The 23000-nt window shown below is 38.2% G+C and overlaps 1 protein-coding gene across 1 annotated transcript in view; it reads left to right on the top strand.

Moving 5' to 3' along the window:
• Lancl1 (LanC like glutathione S-transferase 1) overlaps nt 1–22744 on the top strand; it is a 35677-nt gene extending 12933 nt beyond the window's left edge. Inside the window, exons 4-10 of the mRNA XM_020184471.2 lie at nt 6718–6925; nt 12917–13052; nt 13682–13828; nt 16168–16350; nt 18309–18485; nt 18918–18990; nt 19607–22744. Of these exons, the coding sequence (XP_020040060.1) occupies nt 6718–6925; nt 12917–13052; nt 13682–13828; nt 16168–16350; nt 18309–18485; nt 18918–18990; nt 19607–19683 (1001 nt within the window). The 3' untranslated portion in view covers nt 19684–22744. The remainder of the gene's footprint in view (nt 1–6717; nt 6926–12916; nt 13053–13681; nt 13829–16167; nt 16351–18308; nt 18486–18917; nt 18991–19606) is intronic.
• Nucleotides 22745–23000: the final 256 nt, after the last annotated feature.

The following is a 23000-nucleotide window of genomic DNA, read 5'->3' as shown; positions in this document are numbered from 1 at the left end:
CTTTGCCTGTCATCTTCATTTTCATTCCAGTAACTTTAGCACTTAGCATAATGCCAGGTCCATAGTTATACTTAATAAGTATTTGCTGGATGAATGAAGAGAAAGTGCCCAGCTATTACTGCTTTAAGCAAACATAAATAGTAACTTAAAACTGGGTGGAATGAGGAAGGTTGGGAATTTCAACTCATTTTATCTGTTAGGATGTGAGTGAGTTAACCACATCACTCCGTCCTCTAGTCCAGGTGGGAAATGAACTCAGAAACTAGATAAGGTTCATAATGTCTGCTTTATAACTGGTAAAGCTAGCTAAAAAATACATTGTTCAGACCTGGGCATAAAGTGGGCTTCCTTTTGCCCACCTGCTGATCTACCCCTTGATCTGAACTTATCTACCCACATGCAAATGGAGGCTCTGAACAGCTCAAGGTGTGCATGACTATGTGGGAAACAGGAATGAAGTGAAGAGATTGATCCTGGAGACAGCACATGCTCTGAAAGCTAAGGAAAGGCCAGACAGCATGTGTGTAGGGAACACTTTGCCAACCTCACAGATCAGAGAAGCCAGAGAGGGAGGAGAGAGACAGGAATGTGAGAAGAGGGAGATTATGGTTCCCTCTCTAGTCTGTCCCTTTAGATCAGGGATCAGAAACAGGGCAAAGAGCTTATCACCCAGTGAGGTTCATGGTCTAATGGGGTTGGGTATTTATTACATTATCACTGCATGCCAAGGATTGCCTATTTTAAGTGATTCACAATACTATAGAGTAGTGACTGTTTTTCCATCTTACAGATAAAGATGGTCAGCCACAGCAATGTTTAGTCAGTGGGCTAAGATTCACAGCTAATGAGTGGTAGAGGCAGGCTTCAGTCCCAGTGCAAGGAGCCCATGCTCTTAAAACTACCATGCTGAAGGATTTATCACCCATTATGACAGTCTGAATAAAAGACTAAGAGTGCCTCCATATTTGACATTTACAAAGCAGCAGACTACAGGGCACTGAGGGAAGGAGGAAGAAAGTGTAATATGTCTTTTTTTTTTTTTTACATGTTACATGTCAACTGTTGAAATAGATAAAAAAGACACATCTTCAGAGTACTTGTTTGTGCTCTTTTCCTTTCTTTTCCTCTCCTTTGTTTGGGGTAATATTAAATTAAAGCTATAGAATCAGGACTCATTTCCTCCCTTGATTGTGTGTCTTAAAAGCTCTGGAGTGTTTGGAAAGCCAGAAGCTCACCACACTCAGCTTTAATCTGACAGCTGAGCACATGCCCTGGTCAAGGTGCCTTATGTACCCCCAGGTTTGGTGGGGAGAGCTGTGCTTGGGAGTAATCACCATGACTGGGAGAAAATGCCTCCCTCACGACAACTGTAAGTTTGTTGACAAAACAGAAATGCACATGAGCAGACATTATTCACACACAAAATTGGGAAACTACTAACTGTATAGTAGGAAGTGCCAGCCTGGAACAGAAAGACTGGTGATCATGCTTCATGGTGCTAATCAGAAAAATTTCACTTCTTATATTCCCCTAAATCTGAAAGGAAGAAAGTGTAATTGATGATGAGCTTTTAGAGTTTCAATTAAGGAACAGTTTATTTGAACTTAGATTGGAACATCCTATTGCCCCTTCTGTAAAAAGTATCTGACTTTCAAAATTTGGTGTTAGTTGACTACCTCCAGCAGATCTGAAATGACATGGTCTTTCTACCAGAGTACATGAAAGGAATCTTTCAAAACCCCTGACTACAAGGCATTTCATTACCTTATAGAGCTCAGATACCATCGCAAACAGTTTTTATACCACTGTTAGCTGAAGTAAGTTAAAACTGTTAAGGAGTTAACTCTACAATGCAGAATTACTGAGAAGTGTTTCTTGAGGTTCATATATTTGTGGAGATTTTTATCATCTCTATATACATTTGAGACACAGCTAGGTCTTGATTGGTCAAGATGAATAGTACTAATGATCCCTCAGAAATTCAAAGGCTTAGTATTAATTACTTCCCAACAGCTGGCTGTATTTAGGGTTCTGCTAGGAATAAGTAGCTGAGTAAGGCAACTGCAAATTTAGAAGTGTCCCTGAACAGTTTACCCTCCCTTTGCAGAGTAGTAGCTCTACAGGGAAACAGTAGAGCAATCAGAAACAGAGTAGGACAATCTGGTTCAGAGCTCTCATGCTCAAGTCAGGTCTGGTGCCTATTAACAACAATGTCTTATTGGTCCTCTTGGGGTATTTTTTTCTTTAAAGTGAATTAGTTATCAGCAGTTCAAAATCAAGAAATGAGGTATGAGCCAGTGCCCCCTTCTGAAGTTTTTATGCAGAATGATACTTGTGGCTGGTCTTCAGAGCAGCACTTTGCTCAGAACACAGTGCAGCAATGGGAATGGTGCTATACTGTCCATTGCAGCAGCCACTGCACACATGCATTTGTTGGGCATTTCAAATGTAACTAGTGGGACTGAGAAACTAGATTTTTAAATTAAGTTTCTACAGACACTGATGATTGGAGGCTATGGTGTATTGGACACTGTGGTGTGGGGGCAGGGAAACAGGCTCCAGAATTTGTAAGATCAAAGTAATAGGTATCTGGGCTTCTTCTGGCTACTTAGACTACAAAGGAAGTAGGTTCTTTTATTTTAATGAAGAGCAACTCACATGTAGTCTTTTGAGTCCAGCTGCTCCTGAAATGCATAGGGAATCACTGACTGTTTTGGGTAACACAGAATTAAGGTGGGGTGTCCCAAATACTTCACTGATCACCTGTAATGACTTCAGAATTCATGCAGAACTAATGTATAACTAAATTTTGCTTTACTCATTTGTCAGCATTTGTCTCTCTCTTTTTTTTTTTTTCTGGTGGTATTTTGGGTTGAACAGAGGGTCTCCCACTTGCTCAGCAGGCACATTAGCACTTGAGCCACTCTGCCAGCCCTTTTTGTGTTGGTTACCTTTGAGATAGGCTCTTACCTTGTACCTGGGCAGGCTTGGACTGTGGTCCTCCTATTTGTGCTTCCCTGTGTACCTGGAGATGGCAGATGCATGCCACTGCACCCCAGCAGTGAGATGGAATCTTGTGAACTTTTTGCCTGGGCTAACCTCAAGCCACAATCCTCCTCCTGATCTCTGCCTCCCAAGTAGCTAGGATTAAAGGCTTGAGCCATCACACCTGGTTCATATCTGTCTCCTTGTATATTACTTTGTCTTTTAAAATATGTTCACATGTGTAAGTCATGTATGTTTGAGCAAATCTAGCATGACAGTAACATTCGGAGCAGAAAGCCTTCATTTTCATAGCTTAATGACAATATTTATCATGGAAGAGACAAAGGAAGAAGTAGAACAATATTTAACCTAAATTTTATAGTAATGAAAATGTCAAAATTTATCCAGATTTAAAACAGGAAGGCTTTCACTTTTTAAAAAAATCTAAAATGTAAAGCAGTTTGGAGTATATTTTTACAATTAAATGCAGTCAGAATTTCAATCTCAGTCAAAGAGAAGAAAGAAGTATATATATCTCTGTTAGTTTTTGCTTAAAAATTGTGTGCAAGAAAATTTTATCTATTAGCCAGAGATGTTAGCCAGAGAATGCATTGGACTAAAAATGGCTTTCATCACATTTTAAAATGTAGCATATTCTGTGGTTAAAAAAAAAAGAAGAAGGAAATATTAAGAAGATGAAACTGTGGTTAACTCTGTGTCAGACCTCCCTACCAGTTGTGGTTGTCATCCTAGAAGTGTGTTTTCTCAGTATATTAAGTGCCCTTTAGAGACTAGAGTTGCATTTGGGATGAGTTTATGCGTGGACACACTATAGTGTTCCCTCTCACACCTGGTATCTTGCAGGCATTGCCATGGTGGTAGACAGGACCACTGCCTAGCCAGCTGTTGAAGTTAGACATCTGGGAGCATCTTGACATCATGCTCTCAGTCATCCCCTCAAGTCCCTTCCCTTCAAGGACATTTCCAAAGTTGTCCTCATTGCACTCTGTGCATCCCGTTGGTTGGAGCTTAGCCATGGACCACACCCAGTGCAAAGAAAACTATTCTGCCATGTGCCCAGCTAAGATCCAGAGCCTTACTGTTAAGGGAAAAGGGCTGGTGGAGTGGCTCAAGTGATAGTGTGTCTGCCAATTGCATGGCAGACCCTCTGTTCAACCCCCAATACCATTGGAAAAAGAGAGAGAGACAAATGCTGACAAATGAGTAAAACAAAATTTAATCATACATTCGTTCTCCATGAATTCTAAAGTCATTAAATGTGATCAATAAAGTATTTGGGACACCCCATCTTAATTCATGACTTCCAGAGTCATTTAGGGGACCACCTACAAGTCTATTTCATCACAAAAGCTAAATCTTCATATTCCACAGTAGAATGTCAATCAAAAATGTCTGAAATAGAAAAATCAACAAATGGCACATAAACATTTCAGTAGAAATTTGGAGGCAAATAATAGAGAAAATGGATGATGACATCATTGAAAATAATTGCCACTGAGAGGTAGGAATGGGGTAAAGAAGGGGATTGGTGTTTTGTGTTTTGAGTCTTGCAGTACTGTATGACATTTTGCCCAAAGAGCATATGTATGTTGATACAAGTTGCATTTCAAAGACTTCTTTATCACCCCACTTTGCCAGGCATCTTTAAGTCTTCGAGTTTTATGCAAAGGTGATGTTACAGGGATGACTACTGTCAAGGATTGGGTGAGCAGAATGATAGAGATATTTGGCCACAGGCATTTTTTCCACTTTTTTCTGTTACTGAATTAGAGTATTGATAAGGCATGAAATATCTTTGATTTATGCATTCTGTTTTATTTTCCTGACCTAGGCTGCTTTGTATGTATGAGAAAATTGCCAGCAGCAGTCATCCCCTTTTATTTTATCCATGGGTACTTTGTAACAGGAGGGTAACAGGACACCAGAGCTGCAACCTTCAGAAGATCCCTAATCAAAATGTAACACAAAATACAGGCCCAGAGCAAGAGCAAGGAGAGAAATGGAACCTAAGGATGTGGAATCCTAGAAACTCTACTGATCAAAAAAAGTGAAATAGGTGACTTCAGAAGTCAATACCTGTTTTTCATATGAAAAAATCTAATCTTATCATTATGAGTTTTAATGGGTTTTATTTGTTAAATATTTAAGCCAAGAGGAATTTTTGAACTGAGCAAAGAAGGTCTGAAAAGGAAAACAATCAGTGGGCTTGTATTTAATCACTTTTTATTTTCTCAGATCTTGGTCATGCCATTATCTGGCTTTGGTGCTTACATAACTTAATTAGGGGAGTTCCAGCAGCAGTGGGAATAGGAGGGCAAAATGAAAGAGTAACAACTTAAATGGATTGCCAGCAGGTGCGTGATGCGGGTGGAGGTGAAGCCTATTAAGGACCCAATTCTGGAAGAAGCTCTTGACATTGATCATTTGTGAAAAGGAGATTTTTTTCTCTTACCCACGTACGTGGTTTTGTATACTCATCTACAAAACTTAAGTATCGGTACATCTGATCATCAGCTTGTGGAATTACTAACACCAAGCCACTTTGAAAAAGCAGACAAGGTTATTAACTTTGGCAGGAAATGAAAATTTGGCCTTAATATACATGTGAAATTGAATGGTCTATAGCACAAAGCTTTGGAGATTACCCATGCAAAATGAGAAAACTATCTAAATTTAAAATTGTCCTCAGTACAGTGAAAAGTAATTTTGCAGACTATATTTTTACTGCATTGAAATCCGTGAAGAGATTGGCTCTATTAATTTAGATTTAAACAGAGGCTCTGTGTCTTCTAAAAATGGTAAATGAGATGGAAAATGTGCTTTAAGGAGAAAAGGAATTTCTGGAAGTGCTGCAGGCAGGCAGATTCCCTGTCTTTGAAGCTACTCTGAGACGATTTGGCTTCAGAGGAAAGGCTCTGCCTACTGTGACAGGCATTTGACATAAGGACATGCAGATAGTGCCTCAGTTACATACAGAGGAGGTCAAGAAGCAAATCGAATGAGACCCAAAGCAAAAGTCACTGACAGCTCTTACATTGCAGTTAAAGAGGGGTTGAATGCATTTTCTCAGATGTCAGAAAATTTTCTTACAATCCCCGTTGGGAAGGATAGTAGGGTATGGAATTTGGTTACACAAAGTACCCTCTCATGCACAAAAACAATTATCTTTTGTGTAAAGATAAATGGAGTTTTTCATTTTCTACTCTGAATTTGTTTAGGTCACAAGGATAAACCATTTCTTTTTTATTATTAATTAAATAAGTTTTCATTAAATAGATGACTATTTATTTGGAATTGTAGTTTGATAACCTAACAATTAGCCATCAAAAATAATACACTGGGCCCAAGATGTGACTCAGTGGTAGAGCACTTGCCTAGCATGTGCCATATTAGCACATTAACACAATGACCAGAGTTTAAAAAGAATAAAAGATTATGTGTTTCTTTATTGGCCAAAGTCTTAGACTCCTTATTATTTAATAGAGTTGTAATTATGAGGAAACTGAGGATAAGTAAGTGATTGCCTATACTTTGTTGTTTGAGCTGCTTAGCAACAAAGCTAAGTCTGGACCTAAAGTAAACTGAACTTGTAAATAATTTACACATTGCTGCAGCTTATCGTAAATCAACACTGCTAAGGAGGCAGCATACTGAAATAATAAAGTCGATTCCCCTTTCCTCATCTTTTCATTGCTTTCTTTTCCTTTCCAGGTATTGCTATGCTTTACTTACATCTCTATGAAGTGTTCGGGGACCCTGCCTACCTGCAGATGGCACATGGCTATGTGAAGCAAAGCCTGAACTGTTTGAGCAAGCGTTCCATCACCTTCCTGTGTGGGGATGCAGGCCCCCTGTCAGTGGCCGCTGTGGTGTATCACAAGATGAACAGTGAGAAGCAGGCAGAGGATTGCATCACACGGTACTTACGTTTCTTTGTGAGGATTATTACCTCGACATCATTATGCATTCTGCACATATTAGCAAAAGAACATTCTGGAGAGTTTACTTTTCTCTCAGTAGAGAAATCTTACTCCTGCATTTGATCAGTTCTCATTTCTATGTTGTAGTCAAGGAATAACCATCATAATCTCTATTTTATTGCAAGATATAAAATGCTATCATGTTCCACATTAAACATCAGCTCAGTAACAAGTCATATCAAAAGCCTAATCATGTGATCACTGATCCATAGTGCTACCCAGGATCAGAACTCATAGGAATATAGTTCCCTTTTTACAGGGGAAGGAGTGCTGGGAAAGGCCTCCTAAGGGACCACAACTGATTGAAAGATGGCCTTTCTTAGGAGGGATGACATACCCATCCAGATTTCATTTTGAATACAAATCAAGGACTAGGCTGGCAGAGTGGCTCAAGTGGTAGAGTGCCTGCCTAGCAGTCTTGAGGCCCTGAGTTCAAGCCCCAATGCTGCCAAAACAAACAACCTAGCAAATCATCAACTAGAACTACATCAGTTGTGGAGAATTTACTAAACTTTTGTGCACATAAACTGCAGTCATTGCCTTACTAGAGTTTATTGAGCATTCTTAGGAATTCTTCTAAGAAAGTTGGCTGCTCTGTGTGCAAGGCCCTTAGGTTTCCACTGAGCTCCTGAAAGCCAACGGGTGGAAAGAGCAGTTCCAGCATCATTCCTGTCGGTGACTGTCCCTGAGTGGACCATGATTTTTTATTTCCACTATTCTCTCCCATAATTTATTGTTAGAAGAGCATTAGCATCACTGATTTAGTTTGTTGAGGATCCCTTGGTTAATCTTACACAGTTGACCCTCCATATCCATGGGTTGACATTCACAGATTGAGCCAACCATGGATCAAAAATATTAGAAACAAGTTGCTTCTGTATGGAACCTGTGCAGACTTTCGTTCTCATGTTAGTCCCTGAACAGTGTCACTACTTACTTGCCATTTACAGTGTATTAGGTATTGTGAGTAATCTAGAGAGGATTTAAAATATATGGAAGATATGCATATATGCTAATACACCATTTTATAGGAGGGACTTGAATGCCTACAGATTTCAACTTCCACTGGGGGTTCTAGAACCAGTCCCAAATCCCAAGGGCTGATTGTACGTGTGGAAATGCATCACCAGGCCTTTTGAACTTTGTAAGTTATGACTGTGTTGTATCTAAAGAAGAAATCCACGCCCCTATTGTTTAAGCATGTTTACATTATTTGCGTAAGCACACACATTTGCAAATTATCCCTCCACCAATTTTTTTTTTTCCCATACAGTGAAATTTTCTTCCTGTGACTAACTTTCCACTGGAAAGGGAAGGAGGTGGATAGACCAAGGAGTCTTTTGTAATCATTTGTGAATTGTTACTGTAAATCATTTTATGAATTGACATTTTTATATATGTAATTATATTACATCTATCAAGAGGCTAGAAATTGTATAGTACAACTTCAAACTAAAAACCAAATTACTTAGTATTGTAGAAGAAAAAACTATGAACATTCCTCTTCAATATTTAATATAAAAGTATTTATACTAAAAGTATTTAATATAAAACTTATCACCAAACTTGACCAACATGGCTGGTGATACAAAACATGATTTTCACAAAAGTTTAATCAAAGTGTTTTCCTTACATGCAGTTGACGTGCATAAGACCAGCCAATACAAAAATTGTTCCATAGTTAAATTTGAATCACAGAAACTCCCTTTTTATATTTTTTGCATGGCCAATTTAAAGCCATTTGGCACATGAAGTCCATAGATAGTCTCATTCAGTGAATTACTTTTAAATGCTATCAAACTGTAGTGGCCCCAGTAATTTAACATAGTGTCATCCTTTCCTGAAATATGAAAGGATTGCCAAAGAGCAATGATTTGCTATGCGCGGAGTGCCATTAGTAGGTATTCAGTGAAAACAAAGTTTTGGGTTTGGGGATTTTTTTTTTTTGGTGGTACTGAGGTTTGAACTCAAGGCTAGGCATTTAAACAGATTGGAGTCTGTATTCAGCACTAGGTAAATACACATTCCTGTGTGCTCCCAGTCTTCAGTAACTTCTGTGGGTGGGCAACCACTGCAGCTTGAGTAAGCAGCATCTGCCAACTTACATAGATGACCATGCTCTCACCCTGAGGGCCACTTCTCAGAGACACTCTTCAGAATTGGTACCAGACATCAGTACTGGTTTATGAAAATTAAAATGCTCTGAAGAGTAAGCTAGATTTTTCTTTTTTTGATGCCTTGGTAATAAAGATGTTTTTATTATTTATATCTTTAAAATTTTTATAATATTTAATATTTAGTCAGTAGCCTTGTTAAAGTTAAAAACATAGAATGTAGATAGATATATGATCAGAAAATATGCTCTTTGTGACCATAGCTTTGACATCTCAGATTTTTAGAGAGCATAGCAGAACAAAACGAGAATTATTTATAAATTACAGTACTTGTTTAATCTTTCATATCTCCCTTTTAATAAAAATTTTAAATCCTTTTGAGTTCAGATTCTAAAAATTCAAAATTATTGGATGTAATCATGTTTTTTTTTTTTTCTGGTAGAACTGGGGTTTGAACTCAGGGCTTCTTGCTGGCAGAGCAGGAGTTCTACCACATGGGCCATGTCTCCAGTCCATTTTGCTCTGGTTATTTTGGAGATGAGGTCTTGCAAACTGTTTGCCAGCGATCTCCCTTTCTTGTCTGCCCAAGTAGCTAGAATTCCATGTGTGAGCCTCCAGTGCCCAGCTTATCATGTATCAGATAAACCTACTTGTTTGTTTTGCTTTTTACCAAACCTTCCTCATATCACACCCCTTTTGAGTGTCTGTGTTGTATGCCACTGATAACGTCATATTCCACATGTCTTAATATAATAGTCTTACCTTTCCTTCTGCACAGAGATATTGGTGCCACAACACAAAAAAGAGCATTGCCTGTTTTATACCCAATTAGGTGACCAACCTGACATATATAGTGCTTTGGAATCAATACTTAGAATGATGAAGAACCTCCCTCCTTTGCAGTGTGATGGGTCAAAAAAACATTTCTTTCTTTCTTTCTTTTAACATTACAAACCTTTTGATATAAGACAGGGCAAAATAACTCTCCCCATAACACCCTGGGGAAATATTACTAGGAGTGGAACAGAACTATCCTATTTTTAAATGTCTTTATTATTCTTCCTGTGACAGCTCAATGACTTGCTTATCTCTTCTAATGATTGGTTGCTGTTAATTTCAACATATCAAAAAAAATAAATGGAGCTGCCACAACATTTCCGTGGGTTTGAGACTCTTTGAAAACACATAAAATAACCATTATGATTTATAAATGCTATCATTTCTTTATCTTGAGAATGTAGCAGGTAAAACATGCAGTTACAGGTCCTACCTTTGGTAATCAGAGCCAACATGTAAGTTTTAGCACTAGTTCTTTCAAATACAGGGGGGTGGGCTGGGATGTTGCTTGGTGGTACAGCGCTTGCTTAGCATGCATGAGGCCCTGGGTTCGATCCCAGCACCAAAAAAGAAATGACAAAAAAAAAAAAACCTCTCCTCAAATACAGGGGGGAAGAAAAATTAAATATTTCCCTATTACCCTAAATCTGTTGTTATAATGAAATGCTCGCTCTGACCAATACTTTATTAAGTGTTTGAAAGGTATTTGCTACCCTGCTTTAAACAGCCCAAAGGCAAATGAGTTTGGCTGCATAATAAGTGAAATGCTAATTCGCCACCTAGTGGTAGTGTAAGTGAAAACATTGGCTAGTAAAGGAGCATTGTTCTCTAATACAGTTATCTCCAGCATTTTAGTTTGGTAGGGATATCACTGGAGTTGATGCAGTAATTGTTCTGAATAATGATTCTGTAGAGCAAGCCATTTTCTAACAGTCAATACCACACATATTAACAAATGCAGTGGTGTGGATTTAATGAAGTTGTCTGAGTGCTGACTCTCTGAATTTGACTCCTGATTAGAGAATTTCACATACAACCTATCACCCCTAAGTGTGAGCTCTGATACTTCAAGGGCTAGTGAACCCCTCTAATGTGCAGAATAAAGTTAGATGGCATACATGTGAGGCACAGCACACTATGTATACTAGCTACTTAGAAGTAAATTTCCACACAGACAGCAAATGGAATTTTAAAATCAGGACTGTTTCTCTTGTAGATGGAAAGTTTTAAGAACAAAGATTAAATAGTATGTTTAGTGTCATAAGCTAGTGATAATATTTGGTTTTCCAGAAATTCCCTCACTCTTTACACTAATACCATTTTGCCAAGTTTTACCAAAAAATTTTAATGTTTTAATTACTTAAATGGGAATAGATTGAATTCATAAGCTGATTTAGGAAAAACTGAGCTGCACTTTCAAAATTCTAGGTAATAAAAAATATAAATAACAAAGACATTTTCTCCATCACATTTGCTGCCCCATCCCCCCACAAAAGGCAAATAAGTTTATTCTCAGAGTCCAAATTACCAACTATAATTTCTTTTCCAAGTTTATCCTCCTCTGTGCTCTCTCCCTACCTTCTGATTTTCTGGGGCTTCCTTTGGTCCCTTGGCAAGAAAGTTGGATTTTTGTTACTCTTCAGTGAGTCTGCCTCTGGGACCAGGTGATGTCCAGGGTATAGAAAGGTGACACGGGAGGGCTCACCATCCCTCCTGGGACCACAGCTCTTCAAATCTGTGAGTAAAGTTTCCTCCCTCAGAGTTTTGGCTCCTGTGGGTTCCCTTACCTTTGCTTCTGCTCGAAGTGGCCTTGGGCATAAGAGAACTGAGGAGGAAAATGGGCTTTGCCTACTCTCCCTGACATTGGGAGTTCCCTTTCCTGTTCCTCTTTATGACAGAACCAGTAGGTTGCTTCTGGCTCACTATCAGCTCCTGGTGCCTACTTCTAGGCTTTTGGCTGTACTGAGTTCAGTCCAAGGGAATACAAGAGAGGAAAATATAGTAAACTTGCCCCCCTCCCCACTTTGATGGTAATTCAATTTTTGGTCCTTACTCCCTGTTTTGCCTGCTGCTATCTCCTTTTTTAGAGTCCTCAAATATTTTATCTAGGTTTTGGAGCTCCATTTAGGGGAAGAGACAGGGCAGAGTGTGCTTATACTACACCTTACCTAGAACCAGAACCAAAGATAACATTATAAAGCTGAGTCTATCAAAAGGTACCCTAGTAAGTTATAATACATCCACTTAATGGAATACTACTCTACAGCTTATAAAGAATGAGAGTACCCTGCATGTGCCAATAAGGAATGGTTGTAAAGGCATGATGGTAAACAGCATCCTGCAGAATGCTTGGGGAATATATTTATATTTATAAATATGTATATTTGTGCTTAGATGTGCATAAAACAAATCTAGGAAAACAGACAAAAAAAATGGTAACCAAGGTTGTTTCTGAAGATAAGAACTAGAAGGCTGTGAGACTAGGAAGGCAGGAAAACCAACGGATACCTTTGTGCCATATTGATTGTGGTAGGTCAGCTGCTGTACAGGTACTTCACACAGCCCTGTGGGCACATAAAGGAAGGAGAAAAGTGGAATGCGGCAAGCATTTCATTTTATGGAAGTAGATGGCTTTTTGAGTGTTGCCTTGGTTCTTTTTTCTGGGCTAAATGTCATCATTGCGAGCAGTTCTTGGTTTGTCTGACCCCAACTAATCCTAAGACTGTAAGCATGCATTAAAGGCCACCTCGTGAGGAGAGAGGGAGGATCTAGATAGCCTTAGCCACATACTTGTAATTTTTCATTCTTAGAATTTTTTAATACTTCTATTATAACCAAAAGAAATCTAATTGAGGGCTAATCTCTGAACCTGATTTTATATACCTGTGTGTGTCAGTGTATGTGTTTTTATGTTCCATTTTAAGTATACTTATATATGATCCCTTTCCAGTTATCTTAGGCATATATTTCTATTCCTAGGCTGATTCACCTGAATAAGATTGATCCCCATGTTCCAAATGAAATGCTTTATGGACGAATAGGCTACATCTATGCTCTTCTTTTCATCAATAAGAACTTTGGAGAGGAAAAGATTCCTCAAAGCCATATTCAGCAGGTAACCAGTTTTTGTGCTTATTAGGAATCTTTTTAGAATCCCACTTACAACTAGTGTCTTTGTCTCTCCAATTAGCATAGCCCAAGTAGAAGGATGGTGGGTCTTGACCTCTAAAGGTCAGGCATATTCAGAGAACCAGCTGCTTCACACCGAGCATTGTCAGAAGCCCTGTAGGAAGGGCCTGGAGTCAGAAGTCATTCCCAGTCCATGGAGAGTTCAGAGGCCTTTACAAAGGAAGGTGGGGCCAGGTCTCACCTCCCACAGGCAGAGACTTCCTTCTGTGCCTGAGGGAGTTAGTGCTTCCCCTTGACCCTTTGAGCTCAGGGCCTGTGCTTGCTAGGCAGGTGTTCTGTCACTTGAGGAGCCACACCCACTCTGACCCGTGGATGCTTGAAGCACTAATGAAGTGACTTCAAGACCTTCCTCCCTACCCTCGCTTTTTTGGGGCAGAATACAGTCACACCCACACTCACTTCTCTGAAGCAGGGTGAAGTGTGCCGTTTCCTGGCCAGAAGATGGTGTCTAGTTCATCACTAGTTCTTCAGTACCTCTTAGCAAAAAGTTCCTTATCTCCACCAAGAAGGCTTTTTCTAATTATCTTGTTCTTTTGGCCTGCTTTCTCCCTGCAGATTTGTGAAACAATTTTAACCTCTGGAGAAAATCTAGCTAGAAAAAGAAACTTCACAGCAAAGTCTCCACTGATGTATGAGTGGTACCAGGAATATTACGTGGGGGCTGCTCATGGCCTGGCAGGAATTTATTACTACCTGATGCAGGTAAGGGATGAGAATGGTGAGGTTTAAAGCATGCTTGCCTGACACATATTCTGTGGTGTGTTGTGAAGCAAATCCTGCAGCTGGCTTTTGTCCTGTCACCCACTGCGTCACACTCCTTGCACTCACTTGCCCTACGCAAGCAAAGGTACAGTTTGCCCAAGTACATTTTAAGTTGTATAAACATAAAAAGCACTGTCTTTTAGATCATGCCTGATCTGTAGGTGAACCATCGTTGTCTACCTAGTGCCACTTGTGCACACTCAAGTATTTTGACCTCCAATTCTACGTGAAGGGCCCTCTCACTCTTCTGTTTCAGCAAATGCCTTTAAATTAAGAATATCATTCCATATTATAAGGTACAAGCCATTGAAACTAATTGCAGGAATAAAAAGCAGGATCAATAGAAATCAAATGAGCACGTGTTGCCTAAGGCTTACTTAGAACAAAGCTAAGGAGAGTCCAGTGATTTTGTGTAACTTACTGAAAAATAGCTGAATGTGCTATGCCCAGTAGACCTTAGGTTCTGTTAATATTGGGAGACTTCAGCTGAAGTCAAATAGACTTATGAATAAGAATTTATTGCAAAATAAAATCGACTCTTAATGGCAGCAGAGGTACCACCACCCCCTTCCAACCAAACCTTCCCAACACAGTGTGACATAAAGCAAAGGGGTTTTAATATGTTCAACATGAGGACTTGGATATACATATTACCAGCCAGCTGAATAGCTGGCTGTGGTGATGCAAAATTAGTGCCAGACCTGCCCCTGCCTGTAACTAAATAATGACTCAAGACTCTTATGCTTTTGAATGCAGTCAAACTTTGAGTAGTAGTGATGCTTAGAGGCCAACTGTTTGTTGTATTTATTCTGTACTTCTCAATTAGAAAGTTTGTAAGTAGAGCTTTTGACAATTTAGACTTACATTCTTTTTTCTGGCACATTCCTTCCATGGCTCTTTATTTCCAGAAGTACATGTAGATTCTTAAGTTTTCAGGAAAAGAGAATTGGTTGTCTTCTGAAGTTCAAGGTGAGCTAAAATGTGTGTCGGTGACTGAATGGCCTTATTGACCTTTCATTAAAACAGGTAATCAAGAGATACCTTCTGCTCTGCCTCTTTCTGTTAGCTATAATGAGAAAGCTGAAAACCTAAGTATTGACTTTTCCATTTTCAGGTTATTTACTTGAAGTTATTTAATTTTTAATCCTGAAAGTTCATTCTAGTAGGCACCTATGTATAAACATAAAATAATCCAGGCATGGTGGAACACACTTACAGCACTCAGGAGGCCAAGGCAGGAACATCACAAGATCAAGGCCAACCTGCACTGTATATTGAGACCCTGTCTCAAAAAAAAAAAAAAATTCACCATATTATTTTTAGGCCATATTGGATAATTCCTACAAGTTTGTTCATCCTGTTCTATTACTTTAAGCTAAATTTGGACACTATCCTATATGCAAAGCATAATCTATGTGTCTCCTCAAGAACTCTGTATACTTTCAGAATCTTATGAAAGCTATTTCACATTGCTTCACACCCAGCAACTTGTCCTGCCTGTGCTTCACACACTATCCATCCCTCACCAATATCCCCACCCTATGCCTGGCAGAACACCACTTTGAATTGTTGTATAAGAGGGAGCAATTCATTTAATTAAGAACAGGACCAAAAAGAGAAACTAAAAGTTGTATCACAAATGGCAGCTTACATGCCTTATGTCAATGCATCTTATATATCTGCACATCATTGCATCAGAATAATCCTGTGTGTAGGTCAGTTTTAAATCCTCTGCAGAAAGATTTGATCTGGAGTCATGCTGTAGTTTGGCTTCAGATTCCAGGCCTCCTAACTTGTTAGTGTCTTTTTGTATTAAAAATATCACCTGCTGCTCCTTTGAATGTGAAAATAGAAGTCATGCTTGGTTGTCTGATGCATCTATTTGTGGCTGGCTTATAAAGCATGCTTTAGATATCGAAACTACTAAACTTTTGCCTTAAACTCACATTCTCAACAATGACTTAAGAATGTTGTTTATACATATGTAGATGACAACAAATATTTAAAAATAATAAGTGCTAAAGGCCCTAAGAGCTAACTGAAGACCCGATTTTAATTTGTTCCATTACTTAAAAAAGATAAAATGAAGTCACAAAAGAATAAAACAAAGGTATCTGGTAGATGAAAAAAATGAACAAAATCCAAAACCTTTTAATAACATTCCAGTCCTTTTTGTCACATTTTTGTTTGTTCGTTCATGTTATTTTTCTGGTTTAAAACTCATACTGAGTCTTAGGAAGGTCCATTGCAGAATTGATAATTCTGTTTCTCATGATTAGCCCAGCCTTCAAGTGAGCCAAATGAAGTTACATAGCTTGGTCAAGCCCAGCATAGACTTTGTCTGCCAGCTGAAATTCCCTTCCGGCAATTACCCTCCGTGTGTGGATGATAACCGAGACCTGCTAGTCCACTGGTGCCATGGTGCCCCTGGAGTAATCTACATGCTCATCCAGGCCTATAAGGTACTGTGTATTTGTTTTCTCATTAAATAAAATTAGAAAACATAGCAAAAGTTATAATTTAAAATTAGTTTTTTAATCCTTGAAGGCATAATATATAAATTACTTGTTGGAACCAAGATTACTTTGCTAAATGGATTATAGTTCATTATCACAATATCCATTTTACCACAGCAGACACTATTCTATAGAACAGAAGGCCACTTTCCTAACTGGTAGAGTAACCAAGATTATAACATCAGTAGCAAAGCCAAAATTAGTATCCCAAGAGCTCAATTAAAAATAGAACCTTCATTTTTAACCATCACACCTGGGGTGTGACAGTGCATGCTTATAATCCCAGATTTTCAGTAGGTAAAAAGAAGGAGGATCATGGTCTGAGGCCAGCTCAGACAAAAGCATGAAACTATCTGGAAAAAAAAAAAAACACTAAAAGCAAAAAAGTACTGGGGACATAGCTGATGTGGAAGAGTACTTGCCTAGCAAGCATAAGACCATGAGTTGAAGTACCAATACCTCAAAACAAAAGTAGATTAAAAAATAAAGCGTTTGTGTGTTGCTAGTAGTAGTAGAAATGACACAGTTGCTGTGCAAAACAATTTGATGGTGCCTCAAAAAATAAGCATTTAATTATATAATCTAGCAATTCAGGTCCCAAGTATAGACCCAAAAAAATTAAAACAGTTCAGATAGATACATGCATACCAATGTTCATAACAGCTCCTCAATAAGCAAAAACGTAGACCTTATCCAAATATCCATTAGCAGATGAATGTATAAGAATTAATATTACATAAGTGAAGTTCTAATACGTACTACAATATTCATCAACCTTGAAAACATACTAAGTGAGTAAGCTAGACATAAGGATACATGTTATATGATTCCACTTACATGAAGTGATGGCTAATATGAAGTAACTAAAATAGGCAAATTCATAAAGCAAAGGTTGCCAGAGTCTGGGATGGAGAGAGGGGAATGGGATGTATTGCTTAATGGGTACAGTTCCTGTTTAGAATGATGAGAAGGTCTTGCAAATAGATAGTAATACTGCTTATGCAATGTTGTGAATGTAATGACACTGAATTCTACGCTTAAAAACGGCTCAGATGGTAACTCTTATAATATGTGTATTTTATCACAATAAAAAAATACTTATATCACCCCTAAAATATTTGCTATAGCAGAGCTGCAATTAAAGAAGAAAAGATTTTTAATTGAAAAAAATAGAAGTAAACCAAGATATGACCATTGGTACCAAATCAACAAATTACAAATCTATAGATGATAAATAGGCACTGGCACTTCTTAACTAAGTAGGCTTTTAATATCAAATTCTGTGTTTCAGAAAGTTAGCTATAATGGAAATCTTTCTTGAACTATCATGTTCCACTTTTATGAGAGCTTGGTTTGCAATGAAGTATTAAAACTGCTCATAATATTCTTAAGTCTTTGATCAAGATATAGAAGTCAGCCAAATATTATAAAGGTTGATCTCCATTTTTCTGACAAAACCTAGTGTTTTATAATTAGTTTGCATGTTAATAACTAACAGTTTCTTCCCTTGTGTGTAAAGAAACTTCTTAATAGTGAGGGGTATCATAATTTACAAAAGAAGCTAGCTTGTGTTCTTTGGAGAGTGGCTAATGATGAGAGCAAGTTGCAAGTTAAATATGCTGCTTCATCAATAACATCCATGTACACAAAACACATACAGATAAAACTTAGACTACACTGACAAGGTCATGCCCAACTTTTTTAAAAGCAAAGCTAGCCAACTTTAATAGTTTGTAACTGCCAGTGTAACATATCTCTGTGACTAAATCTCTTACCTTTTCTTGGGAAGGTACTTCTCTCTCTGCCCTTCCCCAGTTTCTCTCTTCCTTTCCTAGCAGAAACGCATGTCCATAGAACTTTCTTTTGTATCCTTATAATGAAACTCATGTCCCTTGAGTCTGCAGGTGTTCAGAGAAGAGCAGTATCTTTGTGACGCCTATAAGTGTGCTGATGTGATCTGGCAATATGGATTGCTGAAGAAGGGATACGGGCTATGCCATGGTGCCGCAGGGAATGCCTATGCCTTCCTGGCACTCTACAACCTTACACAGGATATGAAGTACCTGTACAGGGCCTGTAAGGTAGGAGTCAAGCTGCCCCTGGAAAACAGCTGCTCCACGAGTTTGAAAAATGCTCTAGTTTATTTGATCAACTAATTTAGTTTTTAAACCATGAGTCTATAAGTAACAAACCTGTTCTCTAAGAAAATCTTCAAAAGATACTCAGTTGAATTAGAATTAATTTAAAGGGCATAATTGTACTCAGCAGCATTTATGGAAGAAAAAAAGAAAGATGTGGGGTGATTTTGTTCCTTTCTTTCTTTGATAACCTTAGTTATCTTCTCACTCAGTTCCTCCCAAGCTGTATGCCCTCTTTCAGACCATCCATTTCTCAGCTTTAATCATTTTGCTCTGTCTTGATAATAAGTTTTAAACACTTAGGGACAACCTCTGTCAACTTGTAGGGTCTCAGGAAGAAATCACTGCAGTAATTTAACTTGGTCTCATTTTCAGTTTGCTGAATGGTGCTTAGATTATGGAGATCATGGATGCAGGACACCAGACACCCCCTTCTCCCTCTTCGAAGGTACTTTTCATGTTACTTATTTGCCTTGTAATATCATCAACTACTTCTCAGCTTAGTAGTTAGTATATTTAAATTTGAGTTATATCAAAAATTAATTTTATAGTCATTTCTTATACTACTGCTTCATTTTCTGATACGACAGTCAGTGTTGAAAATCACTTAGCTCATGTGCAGTACCACAGACCTAACCCTCGTAGTTGTAATGGTGATTACTGTCCACAAGCCAGGCGTATGCTGAGCGTTTCACAGATGCCATCCTAAGTCATGTCAGCAAAAACATACAAAAAATTGCTATCCTCCTGTTACAGATGAGGAGCGAGGCTCAGAGGGGTAAGTAGCCACAGTGCCATGGTAACTCGCTGTCTCCCATGTGGCAAATGACAGGACAGTGATTTGAACTTGCTTGCTTCCATCCTCTTCTCACTGAATAAAAAGGTTGAGCCTCACTAGGGATCTCCTGTAATGTTGAACTACAAAAGGTGTAAATGTAGACAGATTCCCATTTCCTTTAAATCGTTGCCATTAATACCATAGGGTTATTCAGCTAAAAATTGGAACCACTCTATAAAATGGGTTCATTTGGTGTTATAACATTTGCCTCTTTTTCTTCCTCTAGGAATGGCTGGAACAATATATTTCCTAGCTGACCTGCTAGTCCCCATGAAAGCCAAGTTCCCTGCATTTGAACTGTAAAGAAAAGCAGGCCCCCCGCAACTTACAGCATGACCCTCTGTGTACTCAAACCTGGGCTGAGTGCTTTCATTGCTTTTCAAGGAAATATAGAATCAAACTGATGTAGTTGATTTTTTTTTTTTTAGAATTCATCTTTGCTTCAGTTCCTTTTTTTATTATGTACTTTTATTTAAAAGTATGCAAAGAAGTCTTCTAACTTTAAGTTTCTCTAAAAGGAAGGATGGGTAGTAAGTGCAATATTTTGAGGTCATTTAATGCATTTCAGAACATGGAGGAAATCTTATTAAGTGTATGAATATAACCATCTGCTACTGTTACAGAAATGTCTAAAAGAAACTAAGTATAGATAAACAGATAATTACATGGCTATTATTGAACATTGCCCTCCATGTCTTTGGTTTAATATTTTTCCTTCAATGGAAGGGAAGTTTTATGACTTGCTGTTCTTTGCATGGTTGATTGTGAAAGGGGACAAAATTATAACTATGATTCCAGAAGAAAATCTACAAGAACAGGAAACTAGGCTTGGAACCTAAATACCTTTTTTTCAAACTCCTGTTACCTATGTGTACTGAAGATAAACATACCTTAAAATTTGCCTCTTTATTTGTCAGTAAGGCACCCAGGCACCAAATGGCAACATTTTCATCCTAAACTTTTAAAATGAGAGGGTTATCATGAACATTCTGATTTGAAAGTTAATTCAAGATAAGTTGCTAATAACAGTTTATTGTTTTCTCTAAAAAATGTGGTATATTTTAGAACTATTTAATTTGTATATTTGTCCTTTGGTATTTATATACGATCTCCTGTGTGAATATGCTGTGATGTAAGATTCCAGTCCACCATGTTCAACTAGCCTTCTGACCTCTGCCTGTGCTTCAGTGCTGGTTGTCTGGTACAAGCCATAAGATATATTCCTTTCTATCAATTTATGTGAAATTGGTCTTTTCACTAAATAGTACAGCATTCTATTTTTCCTTTAAAAAGGGGGTGTATTGGATATATAGCCAATAACTAGAAGGAAGAATACTAAACTTTGGATAGAAATTCTACTTGTTAGGAAGCCTTAACCCAGAGTTTATGTTTATAACATGAATCTTTGCATATCCTGGTTTTAATAGTTCATTCGTTTCTGAGACCTCACAATCAGGTTTTATATGGTAGACGAAGACTCCTTGGTGTTTCAAATTCCACAAAAATTTTTGACCCTCCTTCTCCTCCTCCTCCTCTTCCTCCTCTTCTTCCTCTTCCTCCTCCTCCTCCTCTCCTCCTTCTCCTTCTCTTCCTCCCATTGCTGCCTTTCACAGGCCTGTATAGACTCTTTTTGGCTGATTCTGGAACATTTTGCAGCTCTAAAACAACAGGGTCTAAGAATTTTGAATGTGCCTAATTCATGGCTCTCGTGGTCATAAAAATATGCCATTTTTATTGGAGCTTTAAACCAAATCCCCATGATGTATATGCTGGCTACTATGGATAGCCATCTATTGTTATTTTCTATTTAGCACCAAAATAACTAATATTTAAAAGGCTACTGACAATAGGATCTAAAAAGTACCCACTCTTCAATTCCTAGGATTAGATTTCTCCCTCTGTGACTTGTATAAGTCAGGGGCTTGTGCCTTGAGTTTCTGCAGTGCTGCTGGCAAGACGTATACAAGCTGTGCCTTTTTGTGAAAGTTTCTCATCAGTGATGTCTGCATTTACAGTAATAAAAAAGTAGTGCACAACAAAGCTCATTTACCTTTGGCTGGGCTCCAGCTTGAAAGAATAAAGATCATTTGGTTTAGTTAAATGTTTATTTATACTATGCCTGTATTTTGAGCTACTGTAGTTACTCACCAAGGGGGAAAGAACAAAAGATACCTTCTGCCAGCCAGAACAGGCTTGATCACAGTGGTTCTTGAGCGTCTTCATTAATTTAACCTCAGGAAGAACTCAAAACAGGGAGAAGAGCATTCCAAGTAGGGTTCTCAGTGATAATATGGATTTTGCAGTGTAGCTGTCTTCATCCATTAAAGAGTTCATTCAAGTTTCTATCTTTCTTTAGCTTCTTACGACTGTTACTAAATTAGCTGGGTATTTGTGCCATTGTTTACTTATGCTTGAGGACTCAGAAAGTTTTGATAGGACTTTAAACAGGCATAGGGTACAAAGCCAGCACCAGTACCTTACCACCACCATGCAGTGACTGAAAGAAGCTTTTCCACTAGCTTTCTTGGTTTCACAGGGAAGCAGCAGCATTATTTTATTTCAATTTCTGTTATGTCATATTTTTCCCTTTGATATTTTTCTCCTTGGTCAAACCTTCCCCATTGTTGCCTCCCAGAAAACTTGTAACATTGCTTATCTCCATGCAAACACTAGGTGGCAAAGCCTTGAAAATTTGTCAAACAGTGCTCATTTATCCTGCCATATGCTTCTGCTCATGTAGTGGTGAAACTGCAGTGGTTAGCTTTGCATCATAAAAATGCTAACATTATCCTGGTCATTTCCAGGGATCCCATGGGCTGTAGTTCATCTGAACTGTCCGTCTTTAATCCTGAGAGTAATGTGGCTCCCTTTTCATCTTTATGTCAGTTCCAATTGTTTGGCATCAGAAGCCTCCGTGGTAGGTAGAGTTTCAGGTAAAAGGGGATCTAAGGATATTTTCTGTCCTTATTATCTGAATTGAGAGATAGACTTAGCTCCTACATCCTCTGGTTAGTTTGTGTCTGAGCTTACGATATCCTGCCTTCTCCCAGCTGGTTTCGAAGTAGAAATGTAAGCAGTGAACATTTCTTTATAGACACCTTCAGCTTCCAGAACTTCAGTCCTTGATTAGTCACACTGAATTTTGACTCCATTTCTGGAACAGGTCAGAGCACTTTCCTGTATGTTCTGTGTTGTTGGGCTGTGGAACTGTTTCTCTAATAGATATAAACAGTATTTGGGATATTCAGGGAACCCATTCCAATGTTATATTGTCATTTGCTAGGAAGGGCTGGTGTCATAGGTATTTACATATTGTATAAAGGATCTGATTTACTGTTCTCAATAAAATCTTACTAGGACTATATATTTTCATGTACTTTTTTGTTTGCTTCACTTTAAACTTTAAAAATATTTTTCCTCAATTTACCATTGATAAATTTTCCTCTATGCACTCATTCCATAAGGTTTGTTCCTAACTTTTTTTCATTGTTGAGTCAAACAAGATTTTCACTATTTTCTAAAAGCAGAAATTTATAATAGGAAATTATTTTAAAATCTGTTCATCATAGAAATGGGAATCTACAATGTTTCAGGCAGAACAGTGTATTATCTATCTCATA

The sequence above is a fragment of the Castor canadensis genome, chromosome 4, assembly GCF_047511655.1.
Source record: "Castor canadensis chromosome 4, mCasCan1.hap1v2, whole genome shotgun sequence".
Taxonomy (NCBI): domain Eukaryota; kingdom Metazoa; phylum Chordata; class Mammalia; order Rodentia; family Castoridae; genus Castor; species Castor canadensis.
Note: the sequence above shows the minus strand (reverse complement) of the source record. Positions and strands in the feature narration are given on the sequence as shown.